Raw genomic sequence first — 25,068 nt, forward strand, 5'->3', positions numbered from 1 at the left:
TAGCTGTATACTTTAAAGGGAAAAATACAATAGAAAAGGATGAATTTAAGAAAAAAAGTATTTTTACACCCCCCCCAAACAATACCTTGGCTATATATGAAAAAGTTGTTCTTAATGAGCTATATAAATATATGAACAAAGGTATAAAATATCAATACAACTTATGTTATAAAGAATATGAAATAATGAAACAAATGCAGGCCAGTAATAATATTAGAATAATGAAGCCCTATAAGGGAGGGGGGAGTAGTAATATATGATGTCGATGAATATAATAATAAAATTAATAGTATATTATTCAATTCAGGCAATTATGAAGTCACATCCATTAATGAAGTTAACATAGGATATCACAAAATAGATTTAATTTTAGAAGAAATGTTACTAGATAACAGAATTAACATTAGTTTATATGAATTTTTAAAGGAAGATTCACCCATCATCAGTACTATAGTGGGAATTCTGAAAGTCCACAAAAATACAGTAGAACCCCCTTTTCGACCCATCATATCGGGGAGCAAATCTAAAACTTTCCCTTTTGGTAAAGTAGTGGATGGTTGGTTAAAAACCTTATACACAAAGATTGGTCATATTGTGAAGGATTCATGGGATTTTCTAGGGAGACTGGATAATCAATATATTACTGATGACTGCACATTAATTACCATCGATGTAGTTGATCTTTTTTCTAGCATCCCCTTAGAGGAAGGACTAACCAGATTCCAAAATAGTATACAGAAATATAGTGACATGGAATGGGACAAAATAAGTTTAATAATGGACTTTATGGAGGTAGTTTTGACTCATAATTATATTATGTTTCAAGGGGAATACTATAGGCAAAGTAAAGGAGTAGCAATGGGGGCTGCCTGCGCCCCCATGTATGCCAATCTATTCCTCTTAAATTAGGAGGAAGAATTTATTCTATTTAGTAAATGGAAATCTCACATAGCATGTTATTTAAGATTTTTGGATGATGTCTTTGTAGTGTGGAGGGGAAATGAAAGTACTATTAATGAATTTATAACCTATCTCAATACCAGATGTAATTATTTACGGTTCACATTCAATATGGACAAAAAGAGCATAGCATTCTTGGACACTAGAATTACAATAGGTGACCATGGATTCAAGTCCAATTTATATAGGAAAGAAACTTTTAGTAATGATTATTTAGAGTTTACAAGCTGTCATCCCCTACACCAAAAGAGGAGCATAATAAAAGGGCAATATATCCGAGCTGCCAGAATGACTTCCCAGTACTCAGATATGGTGTTAGAAATGGATAATATAGGAAAAATGTTTGAGGCAAGAGGATACCCGAAGGGCATTATTATGGACACCACAGAATACATTAAGAAAGAATGGGGGAAAAAATATAAGCCAATATTAGGCAGAGCGAATAGTGGTGTATTAGGGCAAAATAGACCCTTGGACACAAATGACTTTACTAGAGCATGTATTATACAATATGCACCAGAGGTGAATGGTATCAAAAACATAATCCGGAACAACTGGAACATTTTAAAAACAGATGATGGTGTTTATAAGATAGTGGGAGATGGACCAAAATTTGTATTTAGAAATGGTAATAATCTCAAGACAAGATTTGGGATGAAAAAGAGCATGGGTTGTAACCAACTGGACAGGGGAACAACTAGGTGTGGGAGGTGTAATCAGTGTAAACACATCATACCAGTTACGAGTATGACTCTGGAAGATCCCCAAAGTACAACTATAAGGTTTCGAAAAGGTAATTGTAGGACAACACATGTGGTGTACTTGGCTAAGTGCACAAAATGTCCTTGTTACTACGTAGGTATGACCGTTAGATATCTGAGGAATAGAATATATGAGCATTACTATTGGATAAAAAGACAGGATACAAATAATGCATTATGGAGACATCTTAATGGTAACAGTAGCTGTAACTCCTTTGAATTTGGTATATTAGAATATATCAAATCCAATCCTAGGGGTGGGAATATAAAACTATCATTGAGAGAAGAGGAAACAAGATGGCAAATTAAGCTTAATGCTTCTGAATTTCCAGGGCTTAATGATACTATATCTATTAGGTCAGTATTAGAGAAGTATAGGTGAGGGTAAACATGAAGAATACTCAGATAAGCTCTGTTAGAAGTAAAGACAGGTTAGTTCATTATAGGGGACTGCACAATCATGGTATTATAATTATTAGACATTTTAGATTTTTAATATTTTTAATAATTTGTATGTATAATTGTATATGTATTAGTAGTAAATATGTATTATTGGGATATTATATATCAATTATATTTGATGAATAAGTTAAATACAAGTATTAATTAAGACAAAAAAGGAAAGAAACAAGTGATAGGTAGACATTGTGGAATCATGCGCTGAGCACTTTAAATTTTAATTAATTTATGTAACTTATTTAATTAATCAATTTGTAAAATACACATGCATTCAGTTTTTGAACGGTTTAGGACCATATTTAAAGAGGCTAATGGCTGTTAGCAATGGTTCTGATGAAATCTACTACAGTAGATGAAAGCGCTCAACCAGTTTTTGCTGTTATTTTAACATTTAAATAAAAGGAAAGTGGTTACATCTTCGTGTTCAGTGCATATTTCTGTGACTGGGACTGTCATTGGTTTTGTTTGGTTCGGAGTTACATACATACATATATATATATATATATATGTGTGTGTGTGTGTGTGTGTGTGTGTGTGTATATATATATATATATATATATATATATATATATATATATATATATATATATATATATATATATATATATATATATATATATATATATATATATGTATATATATATATATATATATATATATATATATATATATGTATATATATATATATATATATATATATATATACACACACACACACACAGACACATTTATTTTACTTCTTGCGTGCACAGAACTGTTAGTTTAACAAAGCATGATTATTTAATGCTGGACAATGGGGAATTATTTTGTAGTGTTGCTTTTGAGGTTCACAAATTCAGTATGTTGATTTGTTTTACTTTATGTGATAGTGGACTCCAGGAGAAATGGCTAGTATTTAAAGAGGATGAAATTTCTCCCCCACCCCCTTTTTAAGCTAGGCTTGTCTGTCTTGTAAAGTTGTGTGTTTTGATTTTGTATATACATAAATATGTTGTGAGATGTATATGCATGCAAGCAAGGGCTGTCTGTGTGTGTGTGTGTGTGTGTGTGTGTGTGTGTGTGTGTGTGTGTGTGTGTGTGTGTGTGTGTGTGTGTGTGTGTGTGTGTGTGTGTGCGCGCACGTGCATGCAAGCAATGGCTGTGTGCGTGCGCGTGCATGCAAGCAAGGGCTGTGTGTGCATGCAAGCAAGGGCTGTGTGTGTGTGTGTGTGTGTGTGTGTTTGTGTGTGTATGCAAGCAAGGGCTGTGTGTGTGTGTGTGTGTGTGTATGCAAGGAAGGATTGTGTGTGTGTGTGTGTGTGTGTACATGCAAGTAAGGACTGTGTGTTTGTGTGCATGCAAGCAAGGGCTGTGTGTGTGTGTGCATGCAAGCAAGGGCTGTGTGTGTGCATGCATGCAAGCAAGGGCTGTGTGTGCGTGCAAGCAAGAGCAAGGTATGTGTGTGTATAGGTGTGTGTAGGTGTGTGTGTAGGTGTGTGTGTGATGTCCTTCATGGATGCATCTGCAGTCATAACAACTGGGTTGTCCTGTCGTCAGGCAGCCCTTCGGTCGGCCGGATTCCAAAGTCTGGGTCTGGCTTCGGCTGATGTCGCACTTCACCCGACGTCATCTCTGCTGGTCTTCGGGTATAAAGGCATCAGCCGACGCCATTTTCCTCAGTCTTTCTTGCCGCGTGGCGCCCGAAGCAGAAGCTGTTCGCAAGTGCTGGTCGGTCAGATCCAGAGATTACTACTACCGAATACTACCAAGACTTCTAAAAGCTAAGTACCCGCTGGGGACTCTTTCTTGCCTCAGCCGATGTCAGAAAAAGTCAATAACTGTTTAACTTGTGGGAAACAAATACCTCATAAAGATTTCCACTCTTACTGTTTGCCTTGCTTAGGCCCAGACCACGACGTAGCAGCCTGTTCGCCTGCGCTTCCTTCAACCGACGAACGCTAAGGCGGGTCGGAGTTTGCTGAACAGTTTTTGGCTCAGATTTTATGTGACATTATGCCGCCGGACCCTCCGACTACCCAAATTATTAACAAACGCAAGAAAAGACCGACACTGCGGTCCGCGGTTTCGGCCGAAACCACGGTGAAGCAAGTCATGAGTGTCTCGGTTTCAGCCGAAACCGAGAAAACTGGTCAATCTCCAGCCGAATCCATGGCTACTACTGAGGCTCCTGCTACCTTACCTGAATCGGCCTCAGAAATTTTGCCTACAACCGTGGTTTCTACTGATTTATCAGACACCATACCTTTGGATGTCTCTACCCCAGCACGTGGTGCTGCTAGACCCCCTGCAGCCATGTCTATCAAGGCCTTTGCCAGGGCCAAAGCAGCCAAATCTGCTAAGTCAGTGCCTGTTAAACCTCCCTCACACAGGCCCACTTCTAGTTCACAAATGCTTACTCTGGCATAAGATTTAATATCCTTAATTAGGGGATCCCAATCTCACCCAGACAGGGCCTCTCAGCCCCCTGAAAAGAGACCTAGGACAGAGCCCCCCGAGCCAGTGTCCTCTGAGGCTTCTGGATGACTCCGACATTTCAGAACAGCCAGAGGACCCTTTTTCTACATATGAAGACTCCGATGCTGAAGAATCCATTCCAGCTGCCTCTCCACAAGAGGAATTTTCCTTTGGGGAAACCTTGCATGCCATGAGAGAACAATTCCAATGGCAGGGACAAGATTTCTCAGACTCAAGAAAAAGGCTTAGGACCTTTCTACACTTACCACAACATAGGCCCTTAGCTATACCTACTGTTTTACCTGTTGTGGATGACGCATTTAATGATGTCTGCACTGCTCCTGATTCTTTACCTCCTGCCCCTGCCAAACCTGATAGATATTACAGGGTACCTGACACTCATCACCACCTATACAAGGCCCCACTGGCAGACCCCGAAACTATTTCCCAGGGGCCTAAGGCAGTAGCCTCGACCACAGCAAAAAACCCTATTCCTTCAGAAAGGGAATCCAGGTCCTTAGACAGATGGGGGGAAAAAGTTTACACCTCTGCTACTCTCTCAGCTAGAGCTTTAAACTGTCAATTTCACATGATCCAATACCAAGAGTTTATGCTTGATCAGTTGACTAAAAAAGTATCCTCTGATGAATCTTTAGACAAGAAATATGTATTAGAAATGGTAAATAACATACAACAGGTCAGTAACCATTCCTTAAAATGTGGCTATGATGCACTGGAGGCTTCATTTAGATCAGCCATGACTGGCACAGTGATAAGAAGACATGCATGGCTGAAAGAACAGGTCTTACCGGATCATGTTAAAGCAAAGCTATTAGATGCTCCCATGGATAAGGCCAGTTTATTTGGTACACCTGCCCAGCAGGTAATGAAGAAAATGGAAGAAAAGGCAAAATCTGTACAAACAGTTAAAGATTTCTTACAGGTTCAGCCCCCAAGGTTTAGTAGGAACTGGCCTGCCAAAAATTGGTCCTTTCCTGACTCCACAAGATCCCAAAGGGGCAGAAACAGACGATCCAGAGGCAGAAATCAATCCAGAGGAGGTGCCTACAGAGGACGACAGTGGCAAGGTAATAACAGAGGCACAGACACAACCACTGCCACTGCAACAGGACAATCACAGTGACTTGACTCTAACTCCGCCTACCAGGGAGTCAATAGCAGCACCATTAGGCGGAAAGTTAGCCTTATTTTCGAAAAATTGGCACTATATCACAAAAGACAAGTGGATTTTGCAAACCATAGACCAAGGCTACCGGTTCCACTTCCACACCTTGCCAGTAAAAAGAGGAGGAATGCCAAACCTGCCTCCAAATCAAAAAATAGAAGCTCTACAGCAGATAACGAAATTATCCAAGATGAGAGCTGTGGAAAGAGTACCAATAACAGAACAGGGCAAAGGATTCTACTCCAGACTCTTCCTAGTACCAAGAAAAGAGAAAAGTTGGAGACCTATTCTCGACCTGTCCATCTTAAACACATATATCATTGTCCCAAAATTCAAAATGCTGACCCTACAGCAACTTCTTCCCATGCTGGGCAAGGAGTGTTGGCTGGTAACTCTAGATCTCAAGGAGGCATACCTGCACGCCCCATTCGACCCAATTGCAGAAGATACCTCAGATTTCTTGCAGGATCAGAGCATTATCAATTCTCAGCATTGCCCTTTGGCTTATCTACTGCGCCCAGAGTATTCACAAAATGCCTGGCATCAGTAATCGCCACTGCAGACTACAGGGAATCCAAATTTATCCATACCTGGACGACTGCCTGCTACAAGCGGACAACAAAAGCAAGCTGACAACAGATTTACAAAGGGTCATTTACTTGCTACAAGCCCTGGGATACACAGTCAACTTCCAAAAGTCAAGGCTGATACCATCCCAGACAAGAACATTCTTGGGCTGAATTGGACACAGTAAAACAAATGGCATTCCTAACTGCAGAAAAACAAAAGAACTCCCTCTTTACTTCTTGGCATTAACAAGACAGAACAAACTAACAGCAAGAAAAGTTCTGCAGGCCTTGGGCTTCATGGCATCATGCATAATCTTGGTCCCACATGCCAGACTGCATATGAGAAAACTACAGTGGTACCTAAAGAATTTATGGTCTCAACACAGGCACAGCCTAGAAGCAGAAATACCATTAATCCCATGCCTAAAACAGGAATTCCTCTGGTGGGCCCAAGCATGCCAGTCAAACCCAGGCCTACCCTTCCACAAGTTTCAACAAACCAAACCATCACAACAGACGCCTCAGACCTAGGATGGGGGCACATGCTGGACAAATGCGTACAAGGATTGTGGACTCAGGACCAGCTTCACCTGCACATAAACCAAAAAGAAATGCTGGCAGTAAAACTGGCAATCCAAAAATTCAGACCATTCCTCAAAGAAGGCCATTTGATGATAAGGACAGACAACACCACAGTCATGTGGTACATCAACAAACAGGGAGGCACTCATTCATACCGCCTATGCAGAATGACTTTGGACCTTTGGAATCTGGCTCTCAGCTACAACATCCAGTTACAGGTAATATTTGTACCGGGAAAAGAGAACACCCTAGCAGACATGTTAAGCAGAACCACCTCGGATGCTCACGAATGGATGCTACACCCAGACATCTTCAAGACCATCACAAAGAAATGGGAATGCCACAAATAGATCTATTCGCTCCCTCTCAATCACCAGCTCAAAAATTCTGCACAAGGACATTCCACCCACTTGCATGGAAGGTGGATTCTCTTTCCTTCAGCTGGACAGGTCTGACAGCATATGCATTTCCACCTCTTCCCTTGATACACAAGGTATTACTGAAAATCAAAGAGGAACGACCAAGGATAATCCTGATAGCTCCGAACTGGCCAAGACAACACTGGTACCCATTGCTGAGGAGCATGTCTCGGGAGAAAATGTGGTCAATACCCCTGATGCCTTTGATGTTAACTCAGAACAACTACAGCATCATGCATCCAAACCTAAAACTTTGCAGCTGACTGCCTGGAACATCACATAGCAGCAACTAAGCCAGATCTTTCCCAAAGGGTTAAAGACATTATCCTTGAAGCCCGCAGACCTTCAACAAGAAGGAACTATGCAGGAAAATGGAAAAGGTTTGTCATTTGGAGTACTGAAAGAGGAAAAGATGTGTCGAATATAGATATTGCAAACATTCTGGAGTATTTGGCAGAGCGTTTACATACAGGCCTGTCCTATTCCTCCATCAAGATACATGCATCAGCTATTTCAGCAGAATACAGCTTTGATCCACCTGTCTTTTCACATCCTCTACTCAGGCAGTTCCTCAGAGGGATCAAGAATGTAAAACCTCCAAGGAAACCACCATTACCAGCATGGGACTTGAACTTTGTGCTAGAAAAGTTGACACTCCTCCTCGAACCAGCAGCAACAGCAGATCTACAGCACCTATCATGGAAAACTGCTTTCCTACTGGCAATTACCTCAGCAAGGAGGGTTTCGAACTTCAGGCCTTAATGGCAGTACAACCCTTCCTAATCTTCCATAAAGATAGGGTGTCCATGAGAACTAATCCTACATTTATGCCTAAGGTGGTATCCAGAGTGTCTTTAAACCAGGCAATCCACCTACCTACCTTCTTTTCCAATCCACAAAACAGAGGGGAAAGAATGCTGCATACCTTGGACGTACATAGACAGCTACGCTACTACCTGGACAGAACCAAAAGTAACAGAAAAACTGACCAGCTTTTGGTAGCCTATGCAACAGGGAGGGAAGGAAAAGCAATTTCCAAACAGACAATCTCCAAATGGATAGGAAATTGCATAAGATTTTGTTACTCCTTCCATGGAATTCCAATTCCACAGAACATAAGGCCTCATTCTACAGGGGCTATAGCCACTACCACAGCTTTCTTACGAGGAGTGGCAACCAAGGACATTATTGAGGCGGCTACTTGGACCTCCGTGCATACATTTGCCAAGCATTATAATTTACCTCTATATTCTAGATCCCGAGCAGGGTTTGCCACTGCTGTATTGCAAGGGATCCTAACCACACCATAATTTTATCTTCCTCCTCCCCTAGTTGGCTATGGTATTCTACCCAGTTGTTATGACTGCAGATGCATCCATGAAGGACATAGTACAGTTTTGTACCTACCATAAATGTAGATGTCCGAACTGGATAGCATCTGCAGTCAGGATTACCCTCCCTCCTTCCCTCTGTGGTACTCCTAGGGTATTTATCCTCCCAATAGCTAGCTGGGAGGGGAGTCTCTTATGGTGTATTTGTTTGTATATATGTACATACATGCTTATTTTTGTGTTTGCCTTCTATCTTTTTGGAAACATTGGCATTTATCCAAAATTTAGCCTTCCAAGAGGGCAACTGGCATCTGGGGCAAGAAACACTGAGGAAAATGGTGTCGGCTGATGCCTTTATACCAAGACCAGCAGAGATGACCTCGGGTGAAGTGCGACATCAGCGGCCGGACCCAGACTTTGGAATCCGCCGACCAAGGGCTGCCTGACGACAGGACAACCCAGTTGTTATGACTGCAGATGCTATCCAGTTCGGACATCTACATTTATGGTAGGTACAAAACTGTACTTTTTGGTAGGAGTGTGTGTGTGTGTGTGTGTGTGCGTGTGTGTGTGTATGTGTGTGTGTGTGTGTGTGTGTGTGTGTGTGTGTGTGTGTGTGTGTAGGTAGGTGTGTGTGTGTGTGTGTGTAGGTAGGTGTAGGTGTGTGTGTGTGTGTAGGTAGGTGTGTGTGTGTGTGTAGGTAGGTGTGTCTATGTAGGTAGGTAGGTGTGTGTGTGTGTGTGTGTGTGTGTGTGTGTGTGTGTGTGTGTGTGTGCGTGTGCATGTGTGTGTAGGTAGATGTGTCTGTGTGTGCAGGTAGGTGTGTCTGTGTAGGTAGTTAGGTAGGTGTGTGTGTGGGGGGATAGGTAGGTAGGTAGGTGTGTGGGTGTGTATATTTATATAGGCAAAAACAAAAATCACTATTAGATGTCATAAATACTGATGTGGGGCAGGTTTATATGGAGAAAAGCACAAAGGGTGTGTAAGCATGTTGAGAACAGAATAGAATTATCAAAATAAGATTAGACACTGAATACTGTCCTGCAGATGTCTGCATGCAACATAATTTTGCTGTAGTACAACTATTACTGTTTGTACATGGTGCATTTCAGCATGGGTCTACATCACAATATGATCACACAGTGGGCCGGTAAGAGTTTTCAGGTTAACCAATCTCCAGAAGTACGTGCCAGCAAACCAAGCTGTGTATTGGTAATTAAGCCAGCACCACTATTATGCGAGTCATGTAAATAATAAGGCATAAATATATAATTGTTGGCATAATGGTTAGTTATGCAAGATAAACGTGTATATGGGCATCACAAGACTTTCATATGTTGAGGCAGTGGTGATTTTGAAATGCAAGAGAAATTACTATTTTTGGTCCATTAACAATGTTCTGTTTACAGCACTGTTAAAAATGTTGACTATTTCAGGCAAACAGGCCAGCTCTGAGAAAGTAGCTGTTTTGATTTTAAAATACACTGCGTTTCTAATTACTCTGAAGTATGCATCCCTGTTTCATGACAGGAGGCAATGGTGCTGTATAAATAAGTGTCCCACTGTCTAGAACTAAAACAGTGGATGAGTTAAGTCTCCTGTGGTGAGGTGTCAAAGCAACAACAGGTCATATTACCTTTAGCAGTTTGACAGCTAGGGAGGGGAAGTGTGAAGGGGGAGAGGAGGAGATCTAAAGAACTACAGCTCAGGCATGACAAAAGAGTTCAAATTAAGATCTCTGTAAAGAAGCAGCAGTAAAAACACTTAGAAAATTCTTTTCTCTGGCTTTGTCTCACTTACTTTTTTAAGTAGTCATTGAACAGCAGGATATTTCAATTGAAATTTACAGAATGAAAGACCCCAGTGTATACATGTAAAATGAATGCAGTGACAGTAGCTTCTGAACAAAGAAGCCTGCATGATGTAATGTGTTAAGGACAAACTCTGAATTCTGGGATACATGGAGGTTTGCAAAAATTTTTAACTCATCAAAATGCTAGACCCCATGTAGCCAGACTCTGAAATTACATATAAAAATATTTAAAAACCTGTAGAGTCCCACAGTGGTGTCAGAATATTGGAAACCTCATAACACGATAAAATAAACATGTTTTTTGAGTCTGTGCCTGCAGTTCTCCTTTAAATAACTGTGTAAGATTCTAGAGGCCGACACCAGTGAAGCTGTTAACATGTCCACTATCAGGCCCTGAATTGTCCCTATATCAAGGACTGTTCTTGCTACAGAAATTTTCATGTTCATGGGGATATGCAGTCTGCAAACCGTGCTTGATTCCATGTACGGACAGTATATGTCTGCTAGCTCCTCTGTTGTCACTGTTCTCATGGTAGAGGTTGACTCTGTCACAGTAGTGAAAGTGATGATATGACAGCCAGTAATGGATACTTTTGAAACGTGAAGGACAAACATAATGGGCATTATTTCCCAAGGTGACCACAAACACCTGCTGACCAGCTGAAGCAGACACTACTACTAGTATATTAGCATGAGCAATATGCTCGTACACAGAAAAATGCTGGTGTTCAGAATAGCTGATCATGGCTGCTTATTGTGCTAACTTTTATGCATTTCTGAATTGAGCCACCATGTTTGAATTTATTTGCATATACAGTGGCTGCCAGTATATTGACACTTATTTTCATGTCACTATCTAGTCATTTACATGCAATGCATACCTTACTATCTTCTCACTAACATGGCCATGATATATTTATATTCCATATTACTATTGACAAAGCAGCTATTTTGATAAAAAGCATTTTATTTGGCAGTTCTTCTGAATATGTACTGCCATGTTGTAGCTTACAAGTGCATGCTAAAGTTTGTCAGGCTTATCTTGAGTATACATGTAGCTGCTACTTCTCATTTCTGTTTGAACCCATGGAATATTTTCTCAGACATTTCACTTGAATAGAAACACCCAAGGAACCAAAACCTAAAACATCAAAAAAAATTCCCTTTAACTCATAGCAAAGAAAAAAAAACTTTATACACTTTCCAAAAAGGAAACTTATTCTTCCAAACAGGAGCTGTACCCCCAAATTGATGCATCCTGTCTCGATTCCAATATTAGATGTGAAAAACAACTTGCTTGCTTTCAGTAAAATGTAACCTTTAACCTTAAAAATATTCCTACTACCCTTAAATGCATAAACCAGTTGTGCCCTTTTGTATTTAATGTATTAAAGACTATGACTGCAAGGGAGGCAGCTACTTCTGTAACTACTCATTTCCCACCCTGTCAAACTCTTATTTCTGTCTTTACTTTTATTTTTCAGCAAGCTGCTTGCCAATATCCCTTTAAAAGTTAATTACACTGTACCTTGCAGATTTCACTTTAAAAAAAGGGGTTGATGATGCCTTTCCAAACTAATGCTTCCATGGTTCTCTAACTACCTTTCTGAGATAGCAACCTCAAATGTCTGTCTCTCTCATTTTCTCCTAGTTAAAATGGACGTTCTCAAAGCAGTATTCTCAGTCCACTACTCTTTAATATTTTCATCAATAACCTAGGTACCTCCTCTCGGCAAGCTTGCCTTGGTCATTATGCAGATGACTCAGCTCTCATGGACAGCCCACTGCAACTACAGTCCATGTCATAAAATGCCTTCAACTTAGTCAAACTGTGGCCACATCAAAACCAACTTTTACTTAATCCCCAAAAGACTAAACAACTACTATTTTTAACAAAGTTCCATGCCAATGCTAAAAGTAACTTCCACATTAGCTGTTTAAGCAGTACAGCTGTTGTAGTTACCCATACCAAATTGCTTGGTGTCACCATGGATGAAAAATATAAGTTTGATCTTCACATACAAAACTGTATAAAATCTTTTCAAAAGCTTTGTCTGCTGTGTAAAACAAACCATTCCTCACTCCTAGTAGAATAACCCCAGGTAACACTTATCTTTTGCCCTCTGTTCTCTATGGCTCACCTATTTTGACTAACATCCAGATGTCTCTTAAATCACAACTGGAGCAGTGCTATAATAAGATAGCTACATTTGCAGCTAACCTGCCGTGTAATGCTCATTATGTGCTGTCAACTGGTTAGAACTCCAACATCAACTAGGCCATACTCAACTTTTTCTAACCCATAAAATACTATATTATCCCTCTACCTGCCCTTCTACTTCTTCATTACTTCATCATTGTCTCCTAAATCTCCCTGTGTGCTGCAAAGATAAAACCTGCTTGAAATCTATTAACCAAAAAAAAAAAGTATAGGGCAAACTTTTTACTCACACTGCATATCCAAACTGTGGAACTCTGTCTAAAATTCTGATTGAAATACATCTACCTTCCATGTACTTAAGTCCTCTCTCAAAAAGTTTCTCACTAACTCATGGCTAAGCCCATGCACCTCACCAGTATGATCTACATTGACAAATACTTTACATTCTTACTAACCTAACCTCATCATAGAGTGCATCTATATCTTTCAACATCTTCTCTCTCCCCACTCTTCAGTTGGAATTTTATTGTTTTATTTTTATTTCCTAGCATTGTTGACTGTAGTTCTTGTACTTTTGTATATACTAATTCTCATATTTAATTGTAATTTTTTTTATTTAGTTTTAGTTTTACATCACTGGTGTCGTCTCATGGTTTATTTTATCATATGTATTCCACTACCAAACTGTATGTATATATATTTTTTGGAATTTCTTTTGTACTACTGTTTTATTTTATGTTGTGTAAATCTTTGGAGCTTTTCTCCCCAGGCCTCAGCTGAAAATGGGTATTTAGTACCCACATGCATGTTCCCCGTAAACAAATTTTTATGTTTGTCTTTTCGAATTTTCCCGGTTAGGGATCCCCACAGATGAACTCCGGTCCGCTAATGACTGGCAGTAGATTTTTATGGTGCCGAGTTGCCAGCCCGACGTCCAACCTTCAGCGAAGGCACGCCCATTCACGCATGTCTTTCAGAGGCCACTCGACCGTGGGGAGGACATGCAGACTCCACGCAGAAGGCACTCCAGCCGAGAATCGAACAGGAGAACCTCTTGCTGTGAGGCAACAACACTACCGCTGTACCACCGCGGCATTTACAAATTTCACTAAATAAAATGAAATGGAAGTAATTTGACAGGTAGACAGAGATTAGGATTTTAAATGCAAGTCCTTAAGGAAACTAGTAATAACCATGTAAATTATTATGTTCATAAATCAGAATCACGTATTCTAAAAACTAAACCAACACAGGAATTGGGAGGGATGTCTGTAGGTAGGGGCTTAGGAAATAGGCTAGAAGGAGTGACATTTACTGGCAGAAAAGAATTAAAGAAACCAAGGTACTTGGGAGCAAATAGCTCAGGAGAGAAAAGTAATAAAGTGGGAGGAGGCTAATTCAGGAGCTTGGACTGCAGGTTAGAGACTGCCTTCCTTGTCAGGGAATGCTAACAAGGTATAAGCAAGGAAAAAAGGAGAGTGGGAGGGGAAGTACTGAGTAAATGACTTGACCTGTTAGAGTTTTCAGTTGAGAGTAGAACAGAAAATGCTGTTAAAAGTGGATAATTAGTAGGAGTGGTGTTGCAGCATTTAGCATTGTTGCCTCATAGCAAGAGGTTCTCTGGTTTGATTCTCATCTGGAGCGCCTTCTGTGCGGAGTCTGCATGTTCTCCCTGCAGTCGAGTGAGCTTTAAAGACATGCAGGTAGGTGCGTGTATGTATGTGTGTGCCTTCTGAGAAGGTTGGGCATCAGGCTAGCAACTCGACACCGTAAAGCACCACTGCCAATCAGTCTGCAGACTGGTGACCCTTAACCGGGAACAACCAAAAGACTGCTTGCTTTTGCAAAATATTGCATGATAGCTGTAAGAGTTAATGACAGAATGTTAGAAAAGATTGATAAAACAGAACAAAAAGGCAAATTACAGATGAACAATAGAAAGATATCTGTAGAGGTGTCAAGTATGTGACAAAGTCCATAAAGTTTAGAATTTTGCATGGAAATGTTTGCAAATATGTTTTTATACCCCAAGTAAAATTCAAAGGATTTTTCCTCTGATAGCCAGCAAATGTTGGAGATGATGGGGAAGACAGAGGAAAAATATACTTTTGTGAATGTAAGGAGTTGGCAGATTAAAAAAAAATAAAATATTTTAGTCTTATTTTGTTTTATGCATGTCTCTTTTGTGTTTGTTTGGGTATTTTAAGCATTTTCTCAAGAATTGTTGAGAAGTGTTACTATTGTTTTCACTGGTTCTTTGGTTTTCTTTTTGGCTTGATTGATCTTAAATGTTTTTCAAATTGCATTATTGTGTTACCCATATAAACTGCAGTTTGCCCTCTTCTGTATAATTGCTAGATCAATGTACCATAGCAGCAGGATTGGTTAAAGTTTATTTCATGTGATCTGTTTATTGTTTTATCATTTATGATAACTTTCTCTTAGTGACCTTGGAGAGCACTAACATCTTTACCTTTTGTCTTTAGTGCATCTGTGGAGAATGAACTCAAATCAGAGAAGGAACAGAGGCAAAGACTACAGCAGGAGTTGGAGCAAGAGCGGGAGATGTCTGCTCAGCTCAAAGCACAGTTACAGCAACTACCTGGGTTGCAGCAGGTAAACATATTTGCAGTTTAGAGTGGAATGCATTGATGCAAGCTGCAATAGAGTTTTTTTTCTCAGTTAAGGACCATAAAACAACAAATAATCAGAATATAACTTAGTGTTCATCATATTGATAACTGCTACAGTAACCTTAGCTATATGGGTTATATCCTGCATAGGATATAACAGCTGATCAGCTTCCAAAGCCTCAGGGCACCTTCCATGCAACAAAACCATCAGTCATCTTGAGCTGAGCTGACTAAAAGGATGGTTTGGTGCCAAGCCTTTCAGAGTTTTCCTGCTGCCAAAGAGTACACTCTTCTGAGGCTTTTGATGATTGGCAGTCGGCTTGTGATGTTCCTTTGTTGAGCAGATAAGTTCCCTTTGGGGAAAAGCCTTCCATGTAAAAAAATGTTTGCTTGTTTGTTAATACCTTCTTGTTTAGGAAAATTATTTTAAATTTAGGAGTTTGCGTTTTAATTGTCATGAGACTGTTGTAATTTTTAAATGAGAACTCTTTTTTTTCCTGTCAATTTAAAAGCTGTTTAAAGTAATTGAAAACTATCTTTTTCTGTGGAGAAATTACATTCATTTTACATTTGGGGGCTGGTAAAGTGTTTTACAGTGCTTTTTTTACTGTATTTTTATTGAAAAAAAATATGGCTAAAGACATGTTTTGTTGGCTTTTTGCTGCTTTTTTTCACTGAGAAAGAGACACCATTTTCAGCTTGACCATGGAACAAACCTCTGGTCTCACTGTCATCCCTTCTTCCAGTTGTAAAAAGAAAAAAGTTAAGCAAACAGGCTTTGCCAACACACCAGGCTAGCAATTTCCCTCAGCCACAGGTGGGTGACCATGCTGTGGCTATTAGCTGTACTTCAGACAACTCAGCTTTTACCCCGGATCCCTCTGATGTAGCACCTGCAGCCACTGTGAACCAGGGGTTAGCCACATCCTCTGTGTCTGTTGGGGTCCAGTCAGTGGGCAAGGGAGAACCAGTCTTGTAGGTCATGGAAGAGGGAAAAGGGAAGGCTTCCCTGTTTTGTCAGAAAGTTGTGCCCATCCGTGGGAAAGCTGCTGCTGACAGTAATAACACTATTGGTTCCATTTTTCTTGTCAAAAAGAAACAGAAAATTAAACCTGTATCTACTTCTCCTCAAATTTCCTTATACAGGAGCATTTTACTGGGTCTGGCTTTAATTCAGGCTGCTGATCTTTCTTATTTATTTATTTATTCATTTATTTACATTTGTTGACCGGGAGAGTCCGACTAGACACAGGTCCATTTTCAGCGGAGGCCCGGGGAGAAAAGCTCCACATTAAGTATTATTTGCATTATACAGTTAAAAAACATAGCATTTAAATATAGACATTAGTCCAGTTAAGGATGCAAGACAAGAAGAAAACAGATGTAAAACAGCTATAGAACATAGTACAATTTTAAAATATGGTGACATATTCTTATAAATTAATTTCTGGTAAAAGAGTGATATCTGTTTACCTGAAAAGACTTAAGATTCTGAATCCAGACAGGAAGATGAAGGAACAGATACAGGAGTTTCTCCTCAGCTGTCTGGTTTAGAGTCTGAAGAGAGCTCAGTTTATAATTCTCTGTGTGGGGGGGTTCTGTTTCTCTGAGACTGTTTCCAGAATGTGCCAGTGTTTTCAGCAGGAGAGCCCTGAGGTTTCTCAATCCCTCAGAAAATAGCTGTTTCAGAAGGATTTTTCAGAATCTTCATCCATTCTTTTAGTTCAATCAGCTTTGGAGGATGTGTGTGTGTGTGTGTGTGCGTGTGTGTGCGTGTGTGTGCGTGTGTGTGTGTGTGTGTGTGTGTGTGTGTGTGTGTGTGTGTGTGTGTGTGCGCAATTTTTCCTGTTGGTCAGCCAGCTAACCCTAAAAAGGCAGATATATATAGTGTATTAAGTTCTTCAGTCTTTATGCACAGTTCCCAAGCCTGACCCAGCAACTATAGGTTTAGTTAATCCTACTTCTGCTAAACATTTGGTTTAAATAATTATCAGTCATACCACTGCTAGCATCCAACAGAAAAATGCTAGCTAATACAATTCCTAACACAGTTTATTCTTCATACCATTACTAAATATCTAATAAAAATATGTCAAGTTTAGTAAAAAATAGATCTGAAACTTCTTGTCTACATTTCTATCTTAGTGTGGAGTACATTTCTTTTTACCATGTGATTTAGAAAGAATGCTGCCTCAGGCTCAGGAAAAAAGAAACTTAACATTCTGTACTTTTCCATGTTTCTGCATATGCTGTTGCCAACACATACACTAACCTAGAACACATGCAGTTTCATTTTAACCCTTTAAATAGTCATTTGCAGTGTGTGTATTACTCAGTTGATACTTCTTCCAGGGGCTATGCCCACTGGTACTGTTTTGAGGAGGTTTGCCTGGTGCATTCATAGAACATCCAAGATGATGTTAAAAATCAGATTTTAAATTATTCTTTGGATAGTGATGTAGTTTTTGACCCTCTGCTGCAGACGTGATCAAAAAGTGTGATGGTGTGATGACAGAGGTAGGTTGATACAGAGAGTCTCTTAAGATTTTTCAGGCCTCTTTCTCTAAATGTTCAAAGGGATTCTCTAATTCCTGAACTAGTTTTGGAAAAAAACAAAATAAACAGTCTCAACAAAATGCAGGTAAACAGACGTTTAAGAGGCAATGAGAAAATGGCTCTAAAAAGAATTCTGGAGCCTCCCAAAACCAAGGACTCTCCAACAAGTCAGAATGACTAATTAAGGTACCTTGTCCTCCTCCCACCCTGGCAGCCTCCTTTCCCTTCCAGAAAGTCTGAATCTCCACTTCTATTTGGCAACAGATAGTTTCAGACAAATTACTTCATAGTAGGCTAGCAGCCACCAGGGTCTTTACAACCCAGTTTTGTCCTAGAATTCCTTGGACACCTGTATATTGGGATATGTTAGTAGAGAGGTAGCAAAGGGTTATATGGGGGGCATGTTAGTTGGGATTAAATTTACTTGCTGTCAACTTCTATCGATCAGAGACATAGGGGCCGTCAGACCGGGTGTGAATCTGTGATTTCACATTCAATGATCACGATTTCTTTTGAATAGGGACAGGGATGAAATCTGCTCCATGTAGATGGAGAGCTTATTCCACACATCAGTCTCTCCAGCATGTTCTGTTTATGTTGGTGGCAAAGTACAGATCCTTGGATCCAGTGGTTCTGGTGCTGATTGTTTAGTGGATGCGCAAGAGGACCCTTCAGAGCTAGATCTGATAATGCCTTATATGCTAGCCATAGAGCCTTCCTTAGTAACCCATAGGAGACTGAGTACAGACATAGAGCCTTAAGGTGATCTGTGTAGGATAGGGTATTCATGCCCTGGATTCTCCTGGTGAGGAATATTTGTGGGTGTTCCAACTGTTACAAGTGCCTGGCACATGCCAAACGGGGGCATTGTACTCAATGACTGTCCTGATAGGGGCTGAGTAGAGTGGTACTATAACTTCCTTGGACCTGGACACCTTGCTTATGAGTTTGGGTGACTTGGAATGATTTTCTTAGTATCTTGGCTATGTGTCAGTCAAAGGCCAGATTACTGCCTATGTATGTTCCCAGGTCCCTAACAGTCAAATTAATAGAGTAATTAGCTTGGGTGCACAATTTCTCAAAGAGCAGTATAATGCATTTCTTCACATTGAGTTTTAATCCCTGGCTTTGACACTAGTTATTTGTTTGTGTTAAGATCCTCTTGTAGGATGTTGATGTCATGAGGGGAATCTGTGATGCCTCCTAATTTACAGTCATCTGCAAACTTGGTGAGCCAGAGTCTTTTGACATTAGCCTTGACTTCTGAGAAGTAGATGCCAAACAGGAAGAGGCCTAACAAGGAGCCCTGGGAGCTTCGCTGGTGACTGGTCTCCAGATGGAGGTGGATGTTCTTCATCTCACATTGCTGCAGTCCTTACACTTGGGTAGTCCGCTGTCCTCGGTCGGCCCGAATATCAAAGTATAAGGCTGACGTCGGTCAAGGCGCATTAGACTGACATCAGGACGTCAGGGTACAAATGCGCATGACCGACGTCATATCCTCAGTCTTTTTTGCCGCATGGTCCGATGCAGAAGCAGCGTTGCAAGTGCCGGTTGGCGTTCTGAAATTTTTCGAATTCGGAGTTTCAGACCGAGTCAAAGTTGGCTAAGTACCCCGTTGGGGAATATTTTAGTTTTTCTTGCCTCAGTGGTTTACCGGATGTCAGAAAAAGTGAATAACTGTATTTCTTGTGGGAAACAGATACCGCATAGAGATTATCATACTTTGTGTATTCCTTGTTTAGGGCCTGAGCACGACGTTGTGGGGTGTCGCTTTTGTGCTAGATTCAATAAGCGCACTATTAAGAGAAGGTTAGATTGTGCCAGGTTAGTCTTCGGGAAGCGGTGCAATTATAATATGCCGTCGGATGCTCTGACGCCCGCTTCTTCGAAGAAGCGCAAGGACAAAGCAGCTAAGCCTAGGCAAGAAGAACCGTCCGTGCGGACGCCGGTTCTTTAGAGGTGTCGGTGGAGCCGGGGGTTCCGCCGGAGGTTTCTCTGGAGTCCCAGGGGGAGACTTTGTTATTGCAGGATGTGGCCTCTCAGGAGGCAGGTCAGGCTGAAGGGGCCTCTCAGGTTACTGTACTCCCTTCCCTTCCTAGGGTGGTTAGGCCCTCTCCTTCTGTTGCCAAGGCTTCTCCCAGAGGCAGGCCAGGTTTAGCTTCAGTTGGTGTCACCCCTAGTTCTTCAGGTTCTGTGCCCAAGAAGCATATGCTTAAAATGGCAGAAGATTTGATTTCTTTGATTAGAGGTTCTTTGCCCCCTCCTGATAAGAGACCTAGGGTGGAACCTGAGTTGGGGAGTTTTGAGCAGGCTTCGGATGTTTCAGAGTCTTGACTGAAGACTTGCAGGAGTATTCTCCTTATTCTGATTCTGATGTGGATGATTCTACTCCTTCTGCTTCTCCTCCTGAAGATTTTTCTTTTCAGAGACTCTTCATTCCATGAGGGAGCGTTTTAAGTGGGAAGATCAGGACTTCTCTGATTCCAGGAAAAGGCTTAGGGAATTTTTGTTTTACCCCAGCATAGGCCTTTGGCTATACCTCCTGTTCTGGATGTTGTGGAAGATGTGTTTGCAGAGGCTTCTCTTAATCCTGATTCTTTGCCTCCTGCTCCTGTTAAGCCGGATAGGTATTACAGGGTGCCTGAAGCTCATAAGTATCTTTTAAGAGTCCTAGGGCGGACCCAGAAACTGTTAGTCAGGGGCCTAAGGTGTTAAGGCTTCTGTTGTTAAAAATCCGGTTCCTCCAGATAAAGAGGCCAGGGCTTTGGATAGATGGGGAAAGAAAGTCTATACTTCTTCCACCCTAGCTATGAGGGCTTTGAATTGCCAGTTTCACATGTTGAAATACCAAAACTATCTACTTTCTCAATTGAAGTCTAATGTAGATGCTCTGGCGGAAGGTATTGAGTGTAAAGAGTTACAAGATTTAGTACATGTTTCTGAACAGGTGGGTAAGCATTCTTTGCAATGTGGTTTTGATGCTGTACAGGCCTCATCTAGGGTGGCTGCCACTGGGTCAGTTCTTCGCAGGCACGCCTGGCTGAGGGATCAGAATTTGTCTGACCATGTTAAGACAAGGATTTTAGATGCTCCTTTACAATCTGATGTGTTGTTTGGTTCACCTGTTGAGGCAGTCTTAAAGAAAATGGAAGACAAGGCTAAGTCTATGCAGACTGTTAAAGATTTTTTGCAGGTTCAGCCTCCAGTTTAGTAGAAATTGGCCTACCAAGGGGTGGGCGTATCCTTCTTATGATTCCCAGTCTAGAGGTAGATCTAGACGTGGTAGGGGCAGAGCTCAGGGCTCTTTCAGGCCTAGAACAGGGAGTTCACCTGCACAGTCTTCGGGTGAGGGCAGGGGTCAGTCCTTTCGTAAACAGACCCAATGACCTACCTTTTCAGCTGCCAGAGTCTTCTCGTCTGGCAGCACCTTTGGGAGGAAGATTGGCACTTTTCAAGGAAAATTGGAGTTTAATTACCCAGGACAGATGGGTATTGGATATCATACACCAAGGTTACAGGTTTTATTTCCATACCTTGCCTCTTTTCAAAGGCATGCCAGACGTTCCTCCTCAGCAAAGAATAGAGGCTCACAAACAAATTTCTCTGTTACTTCAAATAGGGGCCATACAGCCGGTCCCTATGCCAGAAGTGGGCCTAGGATTTTATTCTCGCCTGTTCCTAGTACCAAAGAAGGGGAACACGTGGAGACCAATTTTGGATTTATCTATCCTCAACACTTATCTGGACATTCCCAAGTTCAAAATGTTGACGTTACAACAGCTTTTACCTCTGCTGGGCAAAGATCATTGGATGGTAACTTTGGATCTCAAGGAGGCTTACCTTCATGTTCCTATCAGACTGAGTTGCAGAAAGTATCTGCGTTTGGCTGGGACTTCTCATTATCAGTTCTCTGCATTGCCCTTTGGCTTATCTACTGCCCAGAGTGTTCACGAAAGTTCTGGCTCCAGTGATAGCTTTCTTCAGGCTAAAAGGAATACAGATCTATCCTTATTTGGACGATTGCCTGATTCTGGCTCAAGGAAGGGACGAGCTTCTTCATCATTTGGAATATGTGATAGCAGTGCTAAGATGCCTGGGGTATTCTGTGAGCGAAATAAAGTCCAGTCTAGTACCCTCTCAGGACATGTGCTTTCTGGGTGTAAGACTGAATACAGCATCCCAGATGGCCTATTTGACCCCGGACAAACAAAAGAATCTTTCCCTTTACTTTCATCAATTGTCTCATCAGTCCAGGCTGACTGCAAGGACAGTCCTTCAAGCCTTGGGGTTCATGGCATCTTGTATTCTGGTGCTTCCCAATGCCAAACTGCATATGAGGAAGCTACAATGGTATCTCAAAACGTATGGACACAGCACTGCCAGGATCTGGACACTGTCATTCAAATAATACCTTACATTCAAAAGGAATTTTTGTGGTGGGCTCAGGAATGTCACCTAAACAAGGGACTCTCTGTGACCCGGCCAGAGGCGAGTCAGATTCTAACGACAGATGCCTCAGACAAAGCTTGGGGAGCTCATCTAAATGGAAAGTGGATACAAGACAAGTGGCCTGCCAGACTACAACATCTACATATCAACTTGAAGGAGATGTTAGCAGTCCAGTTTGCATTAATAGCTTTCAAGGATTTACTTCTTCCAGGGCAGGTGTTGATTCTAACAGACAACACAACTGTCATGTGGTACATCAACAAGCAAGGGGGAACACATTCTTATCCTCTATGCAGGCAAGCAATGATTTTGTGGGAGACTGCTCTCAGTTTACAGTTACATCTTCAGGCAAGGTTTCTGCCGGGAGCACAGAACTCCTTAGCAGATGTGTTGAGCAGAAGAATTATGGATCCCCACGAGTGGAAATTGGATCCTCATGTATTTCAGAAATTGACAGTGTCATGGGGAACTCCAGACATAGATCTGTTCGCTTCTCCACTAAACCACCAGCTGCCAAAGTTTTGCACGAAAAGGTTTCATCCCACAGCTTGGAAAGTGGATGCTCTTTCTTTCAATTGGAGCAATCTTCATGTGTATGCCTTTCCACCTCTGCCTCTCCTCCCAAAGGTACTTCTAAAGGTCAGACAGGACAAGCCAAGGATGATTTTAATAGCTCCAGATTGGCCTCGACAGCACTGGTACCCATTACTGAAAAGTCTGGTACGGGAGCCTCCATGGCCTTTGCCTTCGATTCCACACCTGTTGTCTCAGGACAGTCATTTACTCAATGTCAAGCTTCACTCTCTTCACCTAACAGCCTGGCATATTCTGTTTTGAACCATAGAAGGTCTCAACTTCCACAGCAAGTTTTGAATGTTATTTTGGAAGCTAGAAGGCCTAGTACAAGGAAAGTGTACGCAGATAAATGGAAGAGATTTTTATTTTGGAGTGCAGCAAAGGATTTTGATGTTTCTGAGCCTAATTTAAGTATGGCTCTCCAATATCTTACTGAGTTACTGGACAAAGGTTTGTCCTTCTCTTCTATTAAGGTTCATGCTGCAGCAATTTCGGCTCACTATGATTGTGACCCACCATTGTTTTCTCATCCTTTGTTCAAGCAATTTCTTAGAGGGGCAAAGAATATAAGACCGCCACGTAGAGCTCCTACTCCTGCTTGGGATCTCAATTTTGTGTTGGAGAAACTCACTCTACAACCTTTTGAGCCTGCAGCTACTACCGAGTTGAAATATTTATCATGGAAGACTGCTTTTTGTTGGCCATTACCTCTGCAAGAAGGGTTTCTGAATTGCAGGCCCTTATGGCGGTTGAGCCTTTCTTAATTTTCCATAAGGATAGGGTATCTTTGCGTACTAATCCTTCCTTTATGCCTAAAGTGGTTTCTAGTGTGGCTTTAAACCAAACTATTCATTTGCCTACTTTTTATGCAAATCCCCAAAATAAAGGGGAAAAGATTTTGCACACTTTAGATGTACACAGGCAGCTGCGATATTATTTGAGCAGAACTAAAGGGTTCAGGCAGTCTCAGCAGTTATTTGTTTCTTTTGCTTTGAGTTCTCAGGGCAAGCCTGTGTCAAAACAAACTATTTCTAAGTGGATTGGGTTTTGCATTGCTTTCTGTTATTCCCATCATGGCAAGGAGATTCCAGCTGGGATTAGGCCTCATTCCACTAGGGCTACTGCCACTTCGACAGCTTTTTTAAGGGGGGTGGCAACTAAAGATATTTTGGAGGCAGCTACTTGGAATTCAGTGCATACTTTCTCTAAGCATTATCACCTTCCACTTTACTCTAAATCTAGGGCTGGTTTTGCCACTGCTATTTTACAGGGCATTTTGGCAGCTCCTGCTTCTTTATAGTTTTGCCATCCTCCCTTACCTCTGCTTTGGGATTCTACCCAAGTGTAAGGACTGCAGCAATGTGAGATGAAGAACATAGTACAGTTTTGTACCTACCATAAATGTAGATGTTCGAAGATCCACATTGCTGCAGTCCAATTTACCCTCCCTCCTTCCCCTCTGTTGTTAGAGGCGGTTGTATGGGTTGGGTTGTATATATTGTGTATATTGTATATATGGTACATATTATTAGTGCAAGGTTGGTTGGTTGGTTGTTTGCTGTCTTTTGGTTTTGACCTTTCTTTTAGGGTCTTCCGACATCTGGGGCAAGAAAAGACTGAGGATATGACGTCGGTCATGCGCATTTGTACCCTGACGTCCTGATGTCAGTCTAATGCGCCTTGACCGACGTCAGCCTTATACTTTGATATTCGGGCCGACCGAGGACAGCGGACTACCCAAGTGTAAGGACTGCAGCAATGTGGATCTTCGAACATCTACATTTATGGTAGGTACAAAACTGTACTTTTCACCAGTCTTGACGTCTTTGGTTCCATCTGTGTACCAGTCAGCAATGCGAGTTATGTAGGGATTTATGCCTAGTTCTGAGAGTTTGTCAATAATACCTGAATCGGGTATTGTATCGAACCCCTTGGCCAGGTAAAGGTAGGTGGTATATGCACAGTTTTCCCTTCATCCATAGCCTTGGTGACCCTCTCGAAGAAATATACTAGGTTGAGTAGACAAAAACCTTCCCTTTACAAAGCCAAACTGGGATGGGTCCAGTATCTGTAGGTTGCCAGTGTCCTTGCTGATTATTTTCATGATAATTCATTCCATGGCTTTACATATGAGAGTTGTCAGACTGATGGGTATG

General features: G+C 41.3%; 1 protein-coding gene across 1 annotated transcript in view; it reads left to right on the forward strand.

The window, feature by feature from the left end:
• RUFY1 (RUN and FYVE domain containing 1) overlaps positions 1 to 25,068 on the forward strand; it is a 2,127,773-nt gene that overhangs the window by 1,809,194 nt on the left and 293,511 nt on the right. Inside the window, exon 14 of the mRNA XM_044069383.1 lies at positions 15,182 to 15,311. Within this exon, the coding sequence (XP_043925318.1) occupies positions 15,182 to 15,311 (130 nt within the window). The remainder of the gene's footprint in view (positions 1 to 15,181; positions 15,312 to 25,068) is intronic.

The sequence above is a fragment of the Protopterus annectens genome, chromosome 4.part0 (assembly GCF_019279795.1).
Source record: "Protopterus annectens isolate FY-2018-M chromosome 4.part0, PAN1.0, whole genome shotgun sequence".
NCBI lineage: Eukaryota > Metazoa > Chordata > Ceratodontiformes > Protopteridae > Protopterus > Protopterus annectens.